The 14,496-nt window shown below is 41.0% G+C and overlaps 1 protein-coding gene across 1 annotated transcript; it reads right to left on the bottom strand.

Moving 5' to 3' along the window:
- Positions 1–2,638: 2,638 nt before the first annotated feature.
- On the bottom strand, positions 2,639–4,411 carry LOC127519404 (immunoglobulin superfamily member 2-like). Its single transcript, XM_051907112.1, has 3 exons — positions 4,085–4,411; positions 3,458–3,841; positions 2,639–3,310 (listed from the first exon to the last, which is right to left on the bottom strand). The coding sequence occupies exons 1-3, from the start codon at positions 4,308–4,310 to the stop codon at positions 2,862–2,864; spliced, it is 1,059 nt and encodes a 352-aa protein (XP_051763072.1). The 5' UTR covers positions 4,311–4,411; the 3' UTR covers positions 2,639–2,861.
- Positions 4,412–14,496: the final 10,085 nt, after the last annotated feature.

Genomic DNA, 14,496 nt, shown 5'->3' with positions numbered 1-14,496 from the left:
AAACAAGTAAAAAGAGAATTACAATAATCAAGACGAGAAGAAATAAAAGCATGAATAATCATCTCCAAGTCAGCTTTAGACAATAACGCTCTCAGTTTAGAAATGTTTCTCAAGTGATAAAAACAGTTTTTGACCAACTGTCTAGAGACATGGATTGGTCAAACAGAACACCAAGGTTTCTGAGGCTCGACTGGACGGAAGAACCCAGGGAACCAAGGTGCTGTTTGATTTGAGGTAGTTTTTGGTCTGGAGCGAAGATTAAGGTTTCAGTCTTTTTTGTATTCAGTTGTAGGTAGTTAATGTATAGCCAGTTCTTTATACAGGACAAGCAGCCCAATAAATCAGTAAGTTTATGAAACTCAGAGTCTTTAAAAGAACAGTACAACTGAATGTTATCAGCATAAAAGTGATAAGACACATTTTTAAATCCGTGAATTATTTCACCAAGAGGGCGTATGTACAATAAGAACAAAATAGGACCTAGAACCGAGCCCTGAGGAACTCCATATGACAGAGGAGTCATCTCAGACAGAATATTGTTAATAGACACACAAAATGATCTGTCACTCAGGTAAGAGGAAAACCAATTAAGAACTGATCCAGAGAAACCTGTTTCATTTCGCAGACGATTTATCAATACATTATGGTTGAGTATATCGAATGCAGAAGATAAATCCAGTAGGATCAAGACAGAGTACTGCCCAGAGTCAGCCGCCATCATAATGTAATTTGATACCTTCAGCAGGGCAGTCTCAGTTGAATGACATTTACGGAAGCCTGACTGAAATTTATTTATAAAATTATTTCCATCAAGAAATGCAGTCAGCTGCCCCGCCACCACTCTCTCCAGGATTTTAGATAAAAAAGGCAGTTTAGAGATGGGCCTGTAGTTGTTTGGTTCAAATGAATCCAAATTGGGCTTCTTCAGAATGGGGCTGACAACCGCTTGTTTAAAAGAGCTGGACACGGAACCAGTTAAAAGAGAAAGGTTGATAAATTTAACAACATATGGTCCAACTACATCAAATACATTTAAAAGCAACAAAGTTGGCATTACATCTAGAGGGCTTGATGATGGTTTCGCTTTTTTTACTAGACCCTTAATATCCTCTTCAGTGACAGGTGAGAAGGTGGACCAAGAGCACTGAGGAGATAAACCACAAGATGTATCGACAGAAGATGGATTTATAGAGGCTCTGATATCATGTACCTTATTCACAAAAGAATTTAAAAACCTGTTGCAGTCAGACTTTGAATGGACCGGCACTTGGAGAGCTAAAGGAGAGACAATAGAAATAGCAAGAGATCCAGATTATTTTGAACCAAAATATTTTGATGATGTAATTAAGGTTTGGGGTAGCAAAGGACTTAAAAGATTATATCAAATTCATGGAGACAATGAGACATTTGAGAGCATAGGGGGGAAAATATGTATTGTCTAGGACAGGGGTCTCCAAACTCGGTCCCGGAGGGCCACTGTCATGCAGAGTTTAGCTCCAACTTGCCTCAACACACCTGCCTGGAAGATTCTAATATGTTCTAGTAGGTGTGTTAAATTGGGGTTGGAGCTAAACTCTGCAGGACAATGGCCCTCCAGGACCAAGTTTGGAGACCCCTGGTCTAGGACATTATTTTACAAATATCTTCAAATAAGAAGTTATTAAGGATGAGATTAAAATAAAAACTTTAGATGATATTCACTCTCTCTTGAGTTTTATGATTAAAGTTAGTAAAATGAATAGATGCAAGATTATGTGTATTTTCATTATCTTTAGTTAGATGCATTTACATTGTGACTGTGCCTCAGATGCAATCAACTCTGTCTGTGTTTGTAAATTTGTGAACCAAATGGCCCATACAGACGTATGGCCCACAGAAACTGATGGGTGTGAATGACAAAGAAACAGCATTGCTGTTTCTTTGTCATTTCTTTGTACAGGGACAAGGGATATGTCAAACATGAGGGCTTAAATACACATAGAATAATCACTAAACAAGACACACCTGTGAACATAATCAACCAATGACAATACATGAGAACAGGGAAGCACATGGCAAGATCACATGACACAAACAAGGGAAACACATGGCAAAAGGGAGCACATGGCAAACAGGCCAACAGACATGACTAAACTTCAAAATAAGACATGAAACATGAACATGAAACAAAACCAAAACTATACGTGACAGCTGGGTTACCTAGCACAATAATACCAATAGCACCGGTACCAAAAGGGTTGAGCTTCACTCACTGCAGAACTTTGATTGGTTGACAGAAAATCGTTACTTGCGCGTGCTACCAGGGGAATGACAACACAATACCATTGCATCACACTGTGTATTTTTCGGCTGTTTTTCCTTGCAGCCTTCAGCCTTTGCTCAAACAAAGCTGCTGTATGTCCTGCATTGTTGTTTAATGTCACTTCACGCGAGAATGATGTAGATCGCTACTTTCCAGCATGCACCATGCCTATAAAGTAAGAGTACTGTTGGCAGTGGAAACGCAAGCCAGATCAGGGTTTACCATCCCGTATCATACTGTACTGTACTGAACTGAAACGTACCGCTCAGTGGAAACGATTAGATTCCATTAAAGCCATTAGATTCCAGCTCTGTTCACTCTGGACTTTCACTCAACCAACTTCATGGAATGCATCCTGGAAATCTTTTAAACTGTATTAAAGGAGATCACAAGTATGCTGGACACATTGACTGATTCGCTATAGAGTCCAACTTACACATAAAAATGGAAAGAAATTCATATGAAGGAACAATTTATATTTGTCTTCAAAACAAATTGTAAGCATTTAAGAATAGGCCTTAAGATCAAAAGATATGAGAGTATAAAGACTAATGTATATTCAAAGGTTTGACGTAGAATGTACCTTCTTAATAAAATTATTTAAAAAAAAAAAAAAAAACTTACCAGGTTTACCAGGTCCTTGTACAGTCACAACCAACGGGTTGGAGTTTTTCATGGCTTTCTGTACATCCTTTTGATAGGCATCAACTTGGCACTGGTACTGTCCTTCTTGTTGCTTGCTGGCTCGTGGCACTTTGAGCGTAAAATATGTCGCTGACGGCTGTGGCTGAACGGATAGCTGATAGTTTCTCTGATCTGCTCCCCAGGAGATTTCTCCAGTGTGCCGTATGGATAAAATGTTCCTTTGTACAGTTGAATTGGGGGGCCGAAACATCCAGCGTACACTCAAAGACACTTTAGGCCCTTTGACTGTACATAGTAATTCTATTGAAGAATTTATAGGCACAGATGTTGTACGACTTTTTAAGGTCACCTTCATTAGAGATTCTGAAAATAAATGTCAGCAGTGATTATTCATACTCTGGTATCGGTATCATGCAGTAGAAATATAAGTAATGACAAAGAATTTATGTCAGCATATCTAGACAGTTTCTCTGATCCTGAGAATAATGTGTGAATATATATCAGTCTTACCAACAGAATTAACTGAAATGGCTTTTTGCTGAGACTGGGTGTTGGCTTTCGTCATCTCTCCATTGCTCTGCACGGTCCATTCAGACACAATGCACCTGTATTCACCACTGTCAGATGTCGCAGATGCACCAATCTCCAGGGTAAAGTTTCCAGCTGGAGAATGGAGTGTTTGAACATGTCTGTTCTGATATCTTGTCCCAATATCTTTCATCACTCCCTCATGGGTCAGACTAATGACATCACTGAAGGAATCCCCTGAGTCTTTCTTGTGTTGCCATGACACTGATAAAGGACCTTTGAATCCCGACACAGAGCAGGTGACCTGTAGTGTATCTCCCTCAGTCACCGCATCCTTCATCACCATGACCACCGTCAGATCACTCTCTGACCAGACAGGCAAATAAACAGGCAATGTCAATAACATATAATTCAAATGTTTTATTTTTATCTGTGTATTTTTTTTATATATATATATATATATATATAAAATTATATTTTTCATTATATGGAAGATGTTCTTAAAAAAAAAAAATATATATATATATATACCAGAACACCTCAGCAACTGCACAGCAACACAATAAAGTCCACTTGACTGTAGAGGAGAAATACTGTAGCATTATTTACCTTTGGGTGTGATGTTCACAGTCTCTGGACTGGACAGTTGTTTTTGTATTTTTCTGAAGGTGCCATCATCATTCATGTGTTCCTGCCACACTTCACACTGGTATTGACCCTGGTCTTCAGTCCTAGCCGAACGGATGGTCAGCAGGTAGTCCGTGTGACTGCTTTTCACTGCTCTCATCTCCGCTGCATTGTCTCTCTCTTTGTAACTGTCAAACACAGTGAGCATCCCAGAAGATCCGATCTGAGCCACGTTCTTCTGGTTCTTCAGCCAAGTCACCGAAAATAAATGACCAAGATTCTGAGCCTTCACTCTGCAGTGGATGTCCAGTGCATCTCCCACCTGTAGTGGCCCCTTTGAGGCCTTCATATAGACACTGAACGAACCTACATCAGGGCCCACTTCTGAAACACAAGAAATAGCATGAGATGTACAAAGTTCTCTTACACAATTTCCTGTTCTATGACTGCAGTCGTACCCACACAGTCATTACACCAGATCTAACTTATATACTTTATATCAGTGCTCCTGAACTGACAGTAGATTGCAGGTCTGTTCTGATGGAGCAACAGACAGCAGGGAAAATAATCATAAATGCCAATAACAGAATAATATACTGGTAACACTTTACATTAAGGTTCCCTTTGTAAAGGGTTTTATAAAGGTGTTTGTTAATGAGTAATAAGTAATTTACAAATGCATTATAAATCATTAATAATGCAGTTATAACTGCATGAATAAAAAGGGTGACTTTAACGCAATACCTTCCAAATAGTGAGCCGTTTTTAATTCACATGTTATAAATGCTTAATAATTTTATTTATTCACACTTATTTAACTCAAAACCAGATTCTTGTTTTATTTCATGATACAGCAAATATTGACTATCATAATTAGACTGAAGGGTGTTGTATTTGTGGTTTTCTTATTAATATCTCATGACTGCCACTTCTATTACTATGTTGCCTACCAGAAGTTTCTGTCTTACCCATGATATTCTCCAAAAAGGTCATGATGCCTATCCACAGCAGTGTATAAAAACGGATTTCTTGTTTATCAAGGTGAAATTCAAACTTTATTTTGAAAATAAAACGTAAGATAACGACCATAACTTGAGGAGATATTAATAATGAAAAATGTTATTCCAATATATGTTACCTGTGAACCTTAGGCCCTGTGTCCACCAAAGCGTTTTTAGCCAGCTGAAAACGCTAGACGCTCTGCTTAAAATGCCTATCTGTGAGCACTTGAGAGCGCATCGGCAGCGCAACGTTTTTTTCAGTTGAGACGCTTTGTTGCTATGATACGGAATATCCGCGGCACTGTTACTTATAACTGATTTTGCAGGTAATTTGTTTCAGACTTAAAATGTTGAGGCAATGTAGAGTACTTGCTATGTATGTTCGGAGACCAGCAATATTAATTTCACATCCATTTATAATGCTAGTGAATGGGGGGGCATGTTTTTAAACATATGGCTCCAGGGGGTTAATAAAGGCCTTCTAAAGTGAAGCGATGGGTTTTTGTAAGAAAAATATCCATATTTAAAAACTTAAGTAAAATAACTATATTTTCAGCAGAAGAGTGACCTCTGACCTGACGCATGATGCAAGGATGAAAGCAGAAGCATAGAGGATAGAGCAAAACAAAACACCTGTCACAAATTAGAAGTCTAAAATGAGAAATTTTAAAGAGAAATGTCAGAGGATTTTGATATAAGAGAAGAGGAGCTTGAGTTTGTTACCCAATCCTATTTGTTTGAACCGCGCAAGGCGTCAAAGTTTACGATACTCCTACATCCTGTGTCATACATCGCGTCAGGTGGTTACTCTTGTGGCGTGGAAGCTAGTTATTTATTTTATAAAATGGTTAGTTCCTGTCCTTGATTCTGATTGGTCAATAGCTGTGTTTTATTCACGATAAAATACAGCTATGACCGCTTCACCTAACGGTTCTGTGTATCACTACACAACACCCTTAGCAACTGCTCTTAGCAACGTAAACTGTATGTTCTCAATTGATATTGTCCATTAAAGATTACTGTATTATGTAGAAGAGTATTGTGAGAAAGAGATCAGAGTCCTATATGTTCATAATAACAAATTTGTTTAATTATCCAATGTATTATCTTGTCCTTTTAACAGTTAAGGGGTTTTCCCATGACTGACAGCGCTAGTCAAAGCATTTGTCAGTTGCGTCTTGTTCTGTGTTCAAAACAATTAACTCTTTTCAATGAAAAAGTCTTTGCTACTGACTGACACACTCATAAAGACAGTCTTTGCCACCATCTAATGGCGTAATAATGTAACTTCTGTTGCAGTTCACATTCAGGGACTATTTTTTTCAGCAGAAGGAAGGCTTTTAGTGAAAGTTTACTTCTTTAAAGTTGTATTGATACATATTTTTGGCTTTAATATTTGTATTGTGTGGTAACCGTTTTATAAAAGTTCACGTCGTGTCTAATAACGCTCTTCAGCCGTGACTTATTCACGATAGAGCACAGCCACAGTACCTTATTGCTGTCACAGACACGCCAGGCTCTACACTCTCACAGACACAGCGCACGTCATCACCAGAATACTAATCACTCACACCTGCAGCTCATCAGCACCCTCATCACCAGCAGCACAAAAGGCCCACGCTCTCACTCAGTCACTGTCCGGTCTCGCTTGCACTTGGTACTCACCAGTCTGCTTACCTTAAGGACTCCTCTGAAGACACTTACCTGTCTCCTGTGTTCCCTCGACTCCTCGTTGTCTCCTCGTCTCCTGTGAGCTCATCTGTGTCTGCTCAAGCTTCAAGTCTGCCATCCGTCTGCCCATCCTGCAAAACCAAGACAAGTATCAGTTCATCAGCTATACCAGTCAATGTGTTAACCTGTCTTCACTCACCTGCACTCTGTCACATTCTGGTCGCTCAATAAACTTTAATACCTGCATTCCTGTGTCGCTGTCCCCTTCTGTGTACGTAACAGAAGACCGGACCTCACCACTGAGCACCAGAATGAGCACCCAGGACCCTTTCCAGGAGCTCGTGGACGCCCTGCGCCGAGCACTCACCGGTACACCGCTAGCATCTGGTTCGGCGGAGGATTGCAACGGATTTCTTTTGCAATGTACGCTGGTCCTGAAGATGCAACCGCACCTGTACCCGAACGATCGCGCTAAGATCGCTTTCATAATCTCTCAACTAGAGGGCAAGGCTCTTCGCTGGGCTGAACCACTGTGGTCACAGAAAAATCCCATCACACAGTCTCTCTCCAGTTTCATCGCTCACTTCAAAGAAGTTTTTGGAAGACCTGCCTGGGACTCTTCTATCGGTGAGCAATTATACCAACTCAAACAAGGTTCAATGTCCATTAACGATTATGCCCTCCAGTTCCACCACGTTGCGGAGGTCCTGCAACGCCTGAGGGAGTTCCACCTGTACCTCAAAGCAGAGAAATGTACCTTTCACCAATCCTCAGTGCAGTTCCTTGGGTACAACATTGACCGCAGTGGCATCCGGATGTACGAGAGGAAGGTTTCTGCTATCAAGGACTGGCCCATTCCCACCACCATAAAAGAACTCTAAAGATTCCTGGGTTTTGCCAATTTCTACCGTCGATTCATTCAAGGTTACAGCACCATTTCCATTCCACTCACCAACCTCCTGCGCAGTAAGCCCAAGTCTCTGTCCTGGACCCCAGCAGCCACCCAAGCCTTCGAAACCCTCAAGAAAGCCTTCATCACCGCTCCCCTCCTGGTACATCCGGACCCCGAGAAACCCTTGTTGGACCTCGTGGAGGTCGACGCCTCGACCACTGGAGTGGGAGCGGTGTTGTCACAGCAGCAGGGGAATCCAAGTAGACTCCACCCATGTGCCTTCTTCTCCCGCAAACTCAACCCGGCGGAGACAAACTATGACATCGGCAACAGGGAGCTTCTCGCCATCAAGCTTGCCCTGGAAGAGTGGAGGCATTGGCTCGAAGGTGCTAAACATCCGTTCACTGTGTTAACTGACCATAAAAACCTGGAGTATCTTCGTGAAGCAAAAAGACTTAACCCCCACCAAGCACGTTGGGCTCTGTTTTTCACTCGTTTCCACTTCTCCATCTCCTACCGTCCAGGCTCTAAAAACGTGAAAGCAGACACCCTCTCCCGCCTCCATGGTCCCGATGAACCCTCAGACACTCCTGAGCCTATCCTACCTGAGAAGCTCTTCGTAAGTCCCATCGTCTGGTCTGAGGAAACGCTTCCCGAGTCCAATGCCTCCACCAACGCTCTGCTGGGTTGCCCCCCTGGTTTGCTCTACATCACTCGGACACGGCGCACTCCCCTCATCCACGTATCTCACACGTCACTGGGCACTGGCCACCCGGGGGTCAATGAAACCCTCTCGCTGCTGAAAGAGCGCTTCTGGTGGCCGAACATGGCATCGGACGTCAGAAGGTACGTGCAGGGATGCAAGGAATGCGCCATCTCAAAGAGTCCTCGGCACCTTCCCTCCGGCAAACTCCAACCTCTGCCCGTTCCCAACCGCCCTTGGTCACACCTAGGAGTGGATTTTATCACCGACCTCCCTGTTTCGGATAACTGTACCTGCATCCTAGTTGTCGTTGACAGATTCTCCAAATCATGTCGCCTGATTCCCTTAAGGGGACTACCCACGGCCATGGAGACTGCTGAGCTAATGTTCAACAATGTCTTTAGATACTATGGAATTCCGAAGGACATCGTGTCAGATAGAGGGCCCCAGTTTATCTCCAGGGTCTGGAAGGCCTTCTTCACCCTCCTAGGTGTGACCGTCAGCCTCTCCTCCGGTTACCACCCCCAGACAAACGGGCAGACGGAGCTGAAGGTTCAAGAGATCGGCCGCTTCCTTCGTACCTTCTGCCACGGCCACCAGGACTCTTGGAACCAGTTCCTGGGTTGGGCCGAGTACGCCCAAAACTCCCTGCGACAGCCTACCACCGGACTCACCCCGTTTCAATGCGTACTCGGCTACCAACCCCCACTGTTCCCCTGGCCAGGAGAGCCTTCGGACGTACCTGCGGTCGACTACTGGTTCCGAGAGAGCGAGAGGGTCTGGGACTCCGCACACCACCAGCTCCAACGAGCCCTAAGCAGGCGCAGGATGACAGCCAACCTTCGGCGATCCAACGCTCCCAATTACCAGCCGGGACAGAAGGTTTGGCTGTCCACAAGGGACATCAGAATGCGCCTGCCCTGTAGGAAACTGAGTCCCAGATTCATTGGCCCGTTCACCATCCTGCGGCAGATCAACCCAGTCAACTACCAACTCCAGCTCCCACCTGAATACAAAATTCACCCCACATTCCACGTCTTCTTATTGAAGCATCACTACCCCTCTGTTTCTGTTTCCACAGAGCCTGGCGCAGCCGAGGAACCCCCCCTTCCTATCATCGTGGACGATGGAGCTGCTTACCTGGTGAAAGAGATCCTGGACTCCTGGCGTCGTGGTGGTCTTCTCGAATATCTGGTGGACAGGGAAGGTTACGGCCCCGAGGAGCGCTCATGGGTCCCCAGGAATGACATACTCGACCCCAGCCTACTTGACACCTTCCATGCTACTCACCCAGAGAGACCAGCACCCCGTGGCAGAGGCCGACCACCACAACATCGGGGTCCGCGGCCCTCAGGAGCGGCCCGTGGAGGGGGGGGTAATGTCACAGACACGCCAGGCTCTACACTCTCACAGACACAGCGCACGTCATCACCAGAATACTAATCACTCACACCTGCAGCTCATCAGCACCCTCATCACCAGCAGCACAAAAGGCCCACGCTCTCACTCAGTCACTGTCCGGTCTCGTTTGCACTTGGTACTCACCAGTCTGCTTACCTTAAGGACTCCTCTGAAGATACTTACCTGTCTCCTGTGTTCCCTCGACTCCTCGTTGTCTCCTCGTCTCCTGTGAGTTCATCTGTGTCTGCTCAAGCTTTAAGTCTGCCATCCGTCTGCCCATCCTGCAAAACCAAGACAAGTATCAGTTCATCAGCTATACCAGTCAACGTGTTAACCTGTCTTCACTCACCTGCACTCTGTCACATTCTGGTCGCTCAATAAACTTTAATACCTGCATTCCTGTGTCGCTGTCCCCTTCTGTGTACGTAACAATTGCTTACTTATAAAGTTTTAAATATGTATATTTTTCTTACAAAAACCCATCACTTCGCTTCAGAAGCCCTTAATTAAACCCCTGGAGACATATGGATTACTTTTATGATGGATGGATGCATTTATTTTGGGCTTTAAAATGGCCCCCGTTCACTGTCATTATAAAGCTTGGAAGAGCCAGGATATTTTTCAGTATATCTCTGATTGTGTTTGTCTGAAAGAAGACAGTCATATACACCTAGGATGGCTTGAGGGTGAGTAAATCATGAGATGATTTTCATTTTAGGGTGAACTAACCCTTTACCATCCATGGAACATTTCACAAAAGTTTTTTTTTTTTTTATATATATATATATATATATATATATAGAGAGAGAGAGAGAGAGGAAAAAGTTCTTTAGATTTTTAAAATGTTCTTCACAAACAGAAAAAAAAGACTCTTCTAAGAACCGTCACTGAAAAGAGAATCAAAAATGGTTCTTCTATTGCGCTTGAAGGGGGTCTCGCCCAGGGTGTAATTCAATGTAGAACCGCCACTGAGCCCACAGCACTCCAAACAACATAAATGATGCCTTCGTAGAGCATTTGTAAGGAAAATACCAGCAGGTGAGAACGCAAGGTGCAAGCGCGTTTCTCTGACAGTGCATATCCTGTGCTATGATGAACCACGTGAATGTCCGCACAATGGGCGCGCATGTAATTTGCTCTCGCTTTTCCAAACTGTATGAAAGATTATTTTATAGAAGGTTTGAGTGGTGTGTGTATGAGAGGAAATGAAAACAAGCACAATACAATTGTTTCTGACGGTGTGTGTCAAGCTGGCGCGGAGCGAGCGTATTCAGTTCATTCCTATGGAAGTTGAGCATCTTCAGGCTCGCGAGAGTGAAGCTCAACATCCATATGAATGAACTGAAAACGCTCGCTCTGCTTTGCGCCGGTGGATATGCACTGTAAGCACACGCAGCGTCATCTTGCAACTGCGGTTAAAAATAAGCTCAGAATCTATTCTGAAATTCTCAGAATCGACCCAGAATCGTTGAAGAGACAAACGCGATGTATCGATTTTTTTCTTCCACTCCTAATAGCTATACTTTGGAAATCAGAAGAACTGCCCAGTCATGCTGTATGGCTTAGAGAACTTTTCTCCTATGTGCCTGTGGAAAAAATAATGTATGATCTATGTATAATAAAAAAATAAAAAAATAAAAAAAAAGTTTTCGATGTTCGAAAAGATTTGAGGCAAATTTATTCAATATTTGAATAATTTGGATGTTATATTGATTGAAAATGCTGATGTGATAATGTAACCCTTCTTTACTTTAACCTTTTTATGTATTTATATATTTATTTTGTTATTATTATTATTGTTATTTTTATCTTACACATCAAGGCCTTGTAATAATGTTCATGTAAGTGTTCTGTGAGAGAATGTTTAGAAAAAATAGTTTACTTGTATACTGAACTGATTCTGTAAATTGTTCATGTGAAAATAATAAATATATTGATTAAAAAAAGGTTCAATTTCATCTTGATAAACAAGCTGTGGATAGGCATCATGACCTTTTTGGAGAGTATCATGGGTAAGACAGAAACTTCTGGTAAGCAACATAGTAATAAAAGTGGCAGTCATGAGATATTAATAAGAAAACCACAAATACAACACCCTTCAGTCTAATTATGATAGTCAATTTTTGCTGCATCATGAAATAAACCAGGGTTTTGAGTTAAATAAGTGTGAATAAATACATTTATTAAGCATTTATAACATTTGAGTTAAAAACGGCTCACTATTTGGCAGGTATTGCATTAAAGTCGCCCTTTTTATTCATACAGTTATAACTGCATTATTAATGATTTATAATGCATTTGTAAATGACGTATTACTCATTAACAAACACCTTTATAAACCCTTTACGAAGGGAACCTTAATGTAAAGTGTTACTGATAACACTTAATAATAACTGCATGCTATGAATCATTAGTTAGGCATTAGTAAATAGCCAATTCATCATTTATAAAGCATTAATAGACATTAGTAAGAAGTGACTAGGTTATAAATACAGCTATAAATGCTTGGTTCTTGATTTATAAGCAATTTATAATTTATAAGATTTATAATCTAATGTGTTTAATAATTGTATTTTTATATTTTTCATAATATACATCAACAAAATAAGCAACAAAATGAACAAAAAAGAACAAAATAAGTTAGAAAAAATTATTTTATATAATATTGCAGAGGTTTATTTTTCATGTTATATCAAGTATACAGTTGTACAGTTTCATTTTTTCTCTGTGTTGTATTTGTTAAGATAACCGGGCTTTTAAATCTCCATTGTAAAAGCTTTATGAATAGTCACTTCAGATGATCTCACATAAACAGTTAACTGACAACTACTAAATGTTCTATAACTACCTGAATTAATCATGAATTACAGTAGAAATACGTGTTAATAAATAATAATTTATTAACACACTATATAACTATTGCTATATGTCTAAATAATAAGATGTAAATGTACATTTAAATAGTTTATTAATCATTTACTTACACTTTATAAATGATCTTTTGAACCACTGATAACTTCTGAAAAACTGGTTTGTAAATAATGTAATACTTAATTTATAAATGATAAATTGATCATTAATAAAATATGAAAATACAATTATTAAACGCATTATAGACATGCTTATAAATCAAGAACAAAGCATTTACAGCTCTATTTATAAACTGCTTACTAATGTCTATTAATGCTTTATAAATGACTTAACTATTTACTTATGCTTAACTAATGATTCATACCGTGAGATTATAAAGTGTTACTGGGTCCTCTATCTTCTGTTGTTCATGTCAAAAGCTCTGCATTCAAACAAATTCTACAGTATAATAGCACAAATCCATCTGTCATTTGGTAGAAGCGAGATCGGCTGTGTGACAAGACCTCATCCTCAAAAACCATGCACAGACTACTCTAGGTAACAGAAAATTATCAACAGCAGAGAGCATAAAACTATTTAAAATGCACAAGACATTTAGAAAAATGTGTAGATAAATGTGAATAAATATCAACATTTTAAGGGCATTTGTTACTTTTGTACTTTTAAACTCCATGTGTAAAGTCTGGGTCCTCAAGCAAAACTATCTCAGGTTTAAATGACAAAATATAAATCTCACCAATTCGTTTGACCTCCACGTTACATGCCGAGCTGGTTTTGTGGGCAATCTGTGTCCAGGAACGGTCTGGGTCTTGGATCCACTCAATGGCTTTGCAGTAGAACTTCCCCTGGTCTGACTGCTGCAATTGAGACATCTTCAGTCTGTAGGTTGTGTCCTCCACCTTATCCATGCTGATAAGACCTGTGTTGTAGCGATCCTCAAATCCAGCTCCTCTCTTTACAGTCAGATCTTTGTTCAGAGTGATGATTGGTCGGGGGTTCTCATCCTCTTCACTGTGGACAAACCAGGTGACCGACAGATGGGTGTGCTGATAAGTTTCGCTGGAGACCTGACACTCAAGCTGAAGAGGATCACCTTCAGACAAACTCTGGGAGGAAGAGCCAGAGTATGATGCCACCAGGGTGTCCTTAATCACTGTGAATTTTTGCATTGAAAACATTAGTAACAAAGAGTGGTCGACCAATATGTGGTTTTCAATGCCAATACCAATATCTAGAGAGTAACTGATGGCTGATATAATAGTGAATTATATAAATATATGTACAACTTCAGCTTATAGCTGATCATCTTGTTGGGATGAATGGAACTGTCAATGGATGCTAACAGATGGATTTCTGTAGATATAGATGAAATGTCAATAATCTCCAAATGGACAAATCATCTGATAATCACCAAAACCCTCAAGATAAATAAATATCTTACCGTTAAGTGTTGTTCCCGCTTCATAAGTTCCTGAATATTCACCATCTGTGTTTGGGGTGTCACAGAAGAAATCTCCTTCATCTCCTTCCAGCAAATTTTTGATCCTCAAGAGAACTGAAGATCCTGACAACCTCTCAATCTCAATATCTTTTCCCCTTACCCTACTGGAGAACATTGCGTAGGCAAAGTTTTGGTTTTCAGTACTGATTATATTTATATCCACGTTTGATTTCTTGAGCCTAAATTCAAAATTCTGTAAAGATGGGCCTTTAAACCCACTAACATTACAGGATATGGAGATGGGATATCCTTGTACTCGATACAGAGGACCTTCCTGGATCTGGACCAGACGCTGACCGTAGCATGGATCTGTGTGAAGAGTGACATTAGACAGGCAAATCTTAAATATTCCAC

This window comes from Ctenopharyngodon idella, chromosome 9 (genome assembly GCF_019924925.1).
Source record: "Ctenopharyngodon idella isolate HZGC_01 chromosome 9, HZGC01, whole genome shotgun sequence".
Lineage (NCBI taxonomy): Eukaryota > Metazoa > Chordata > Actinopteri > Cypriniformes > Xenocyprididae > Ctenopharyngodon > Ctenopharyngodon idella.
Note: the sequence above shows the minus strand (reverse complement) of the source record. Positions and strands in the feature narration are given on the sequence as shown.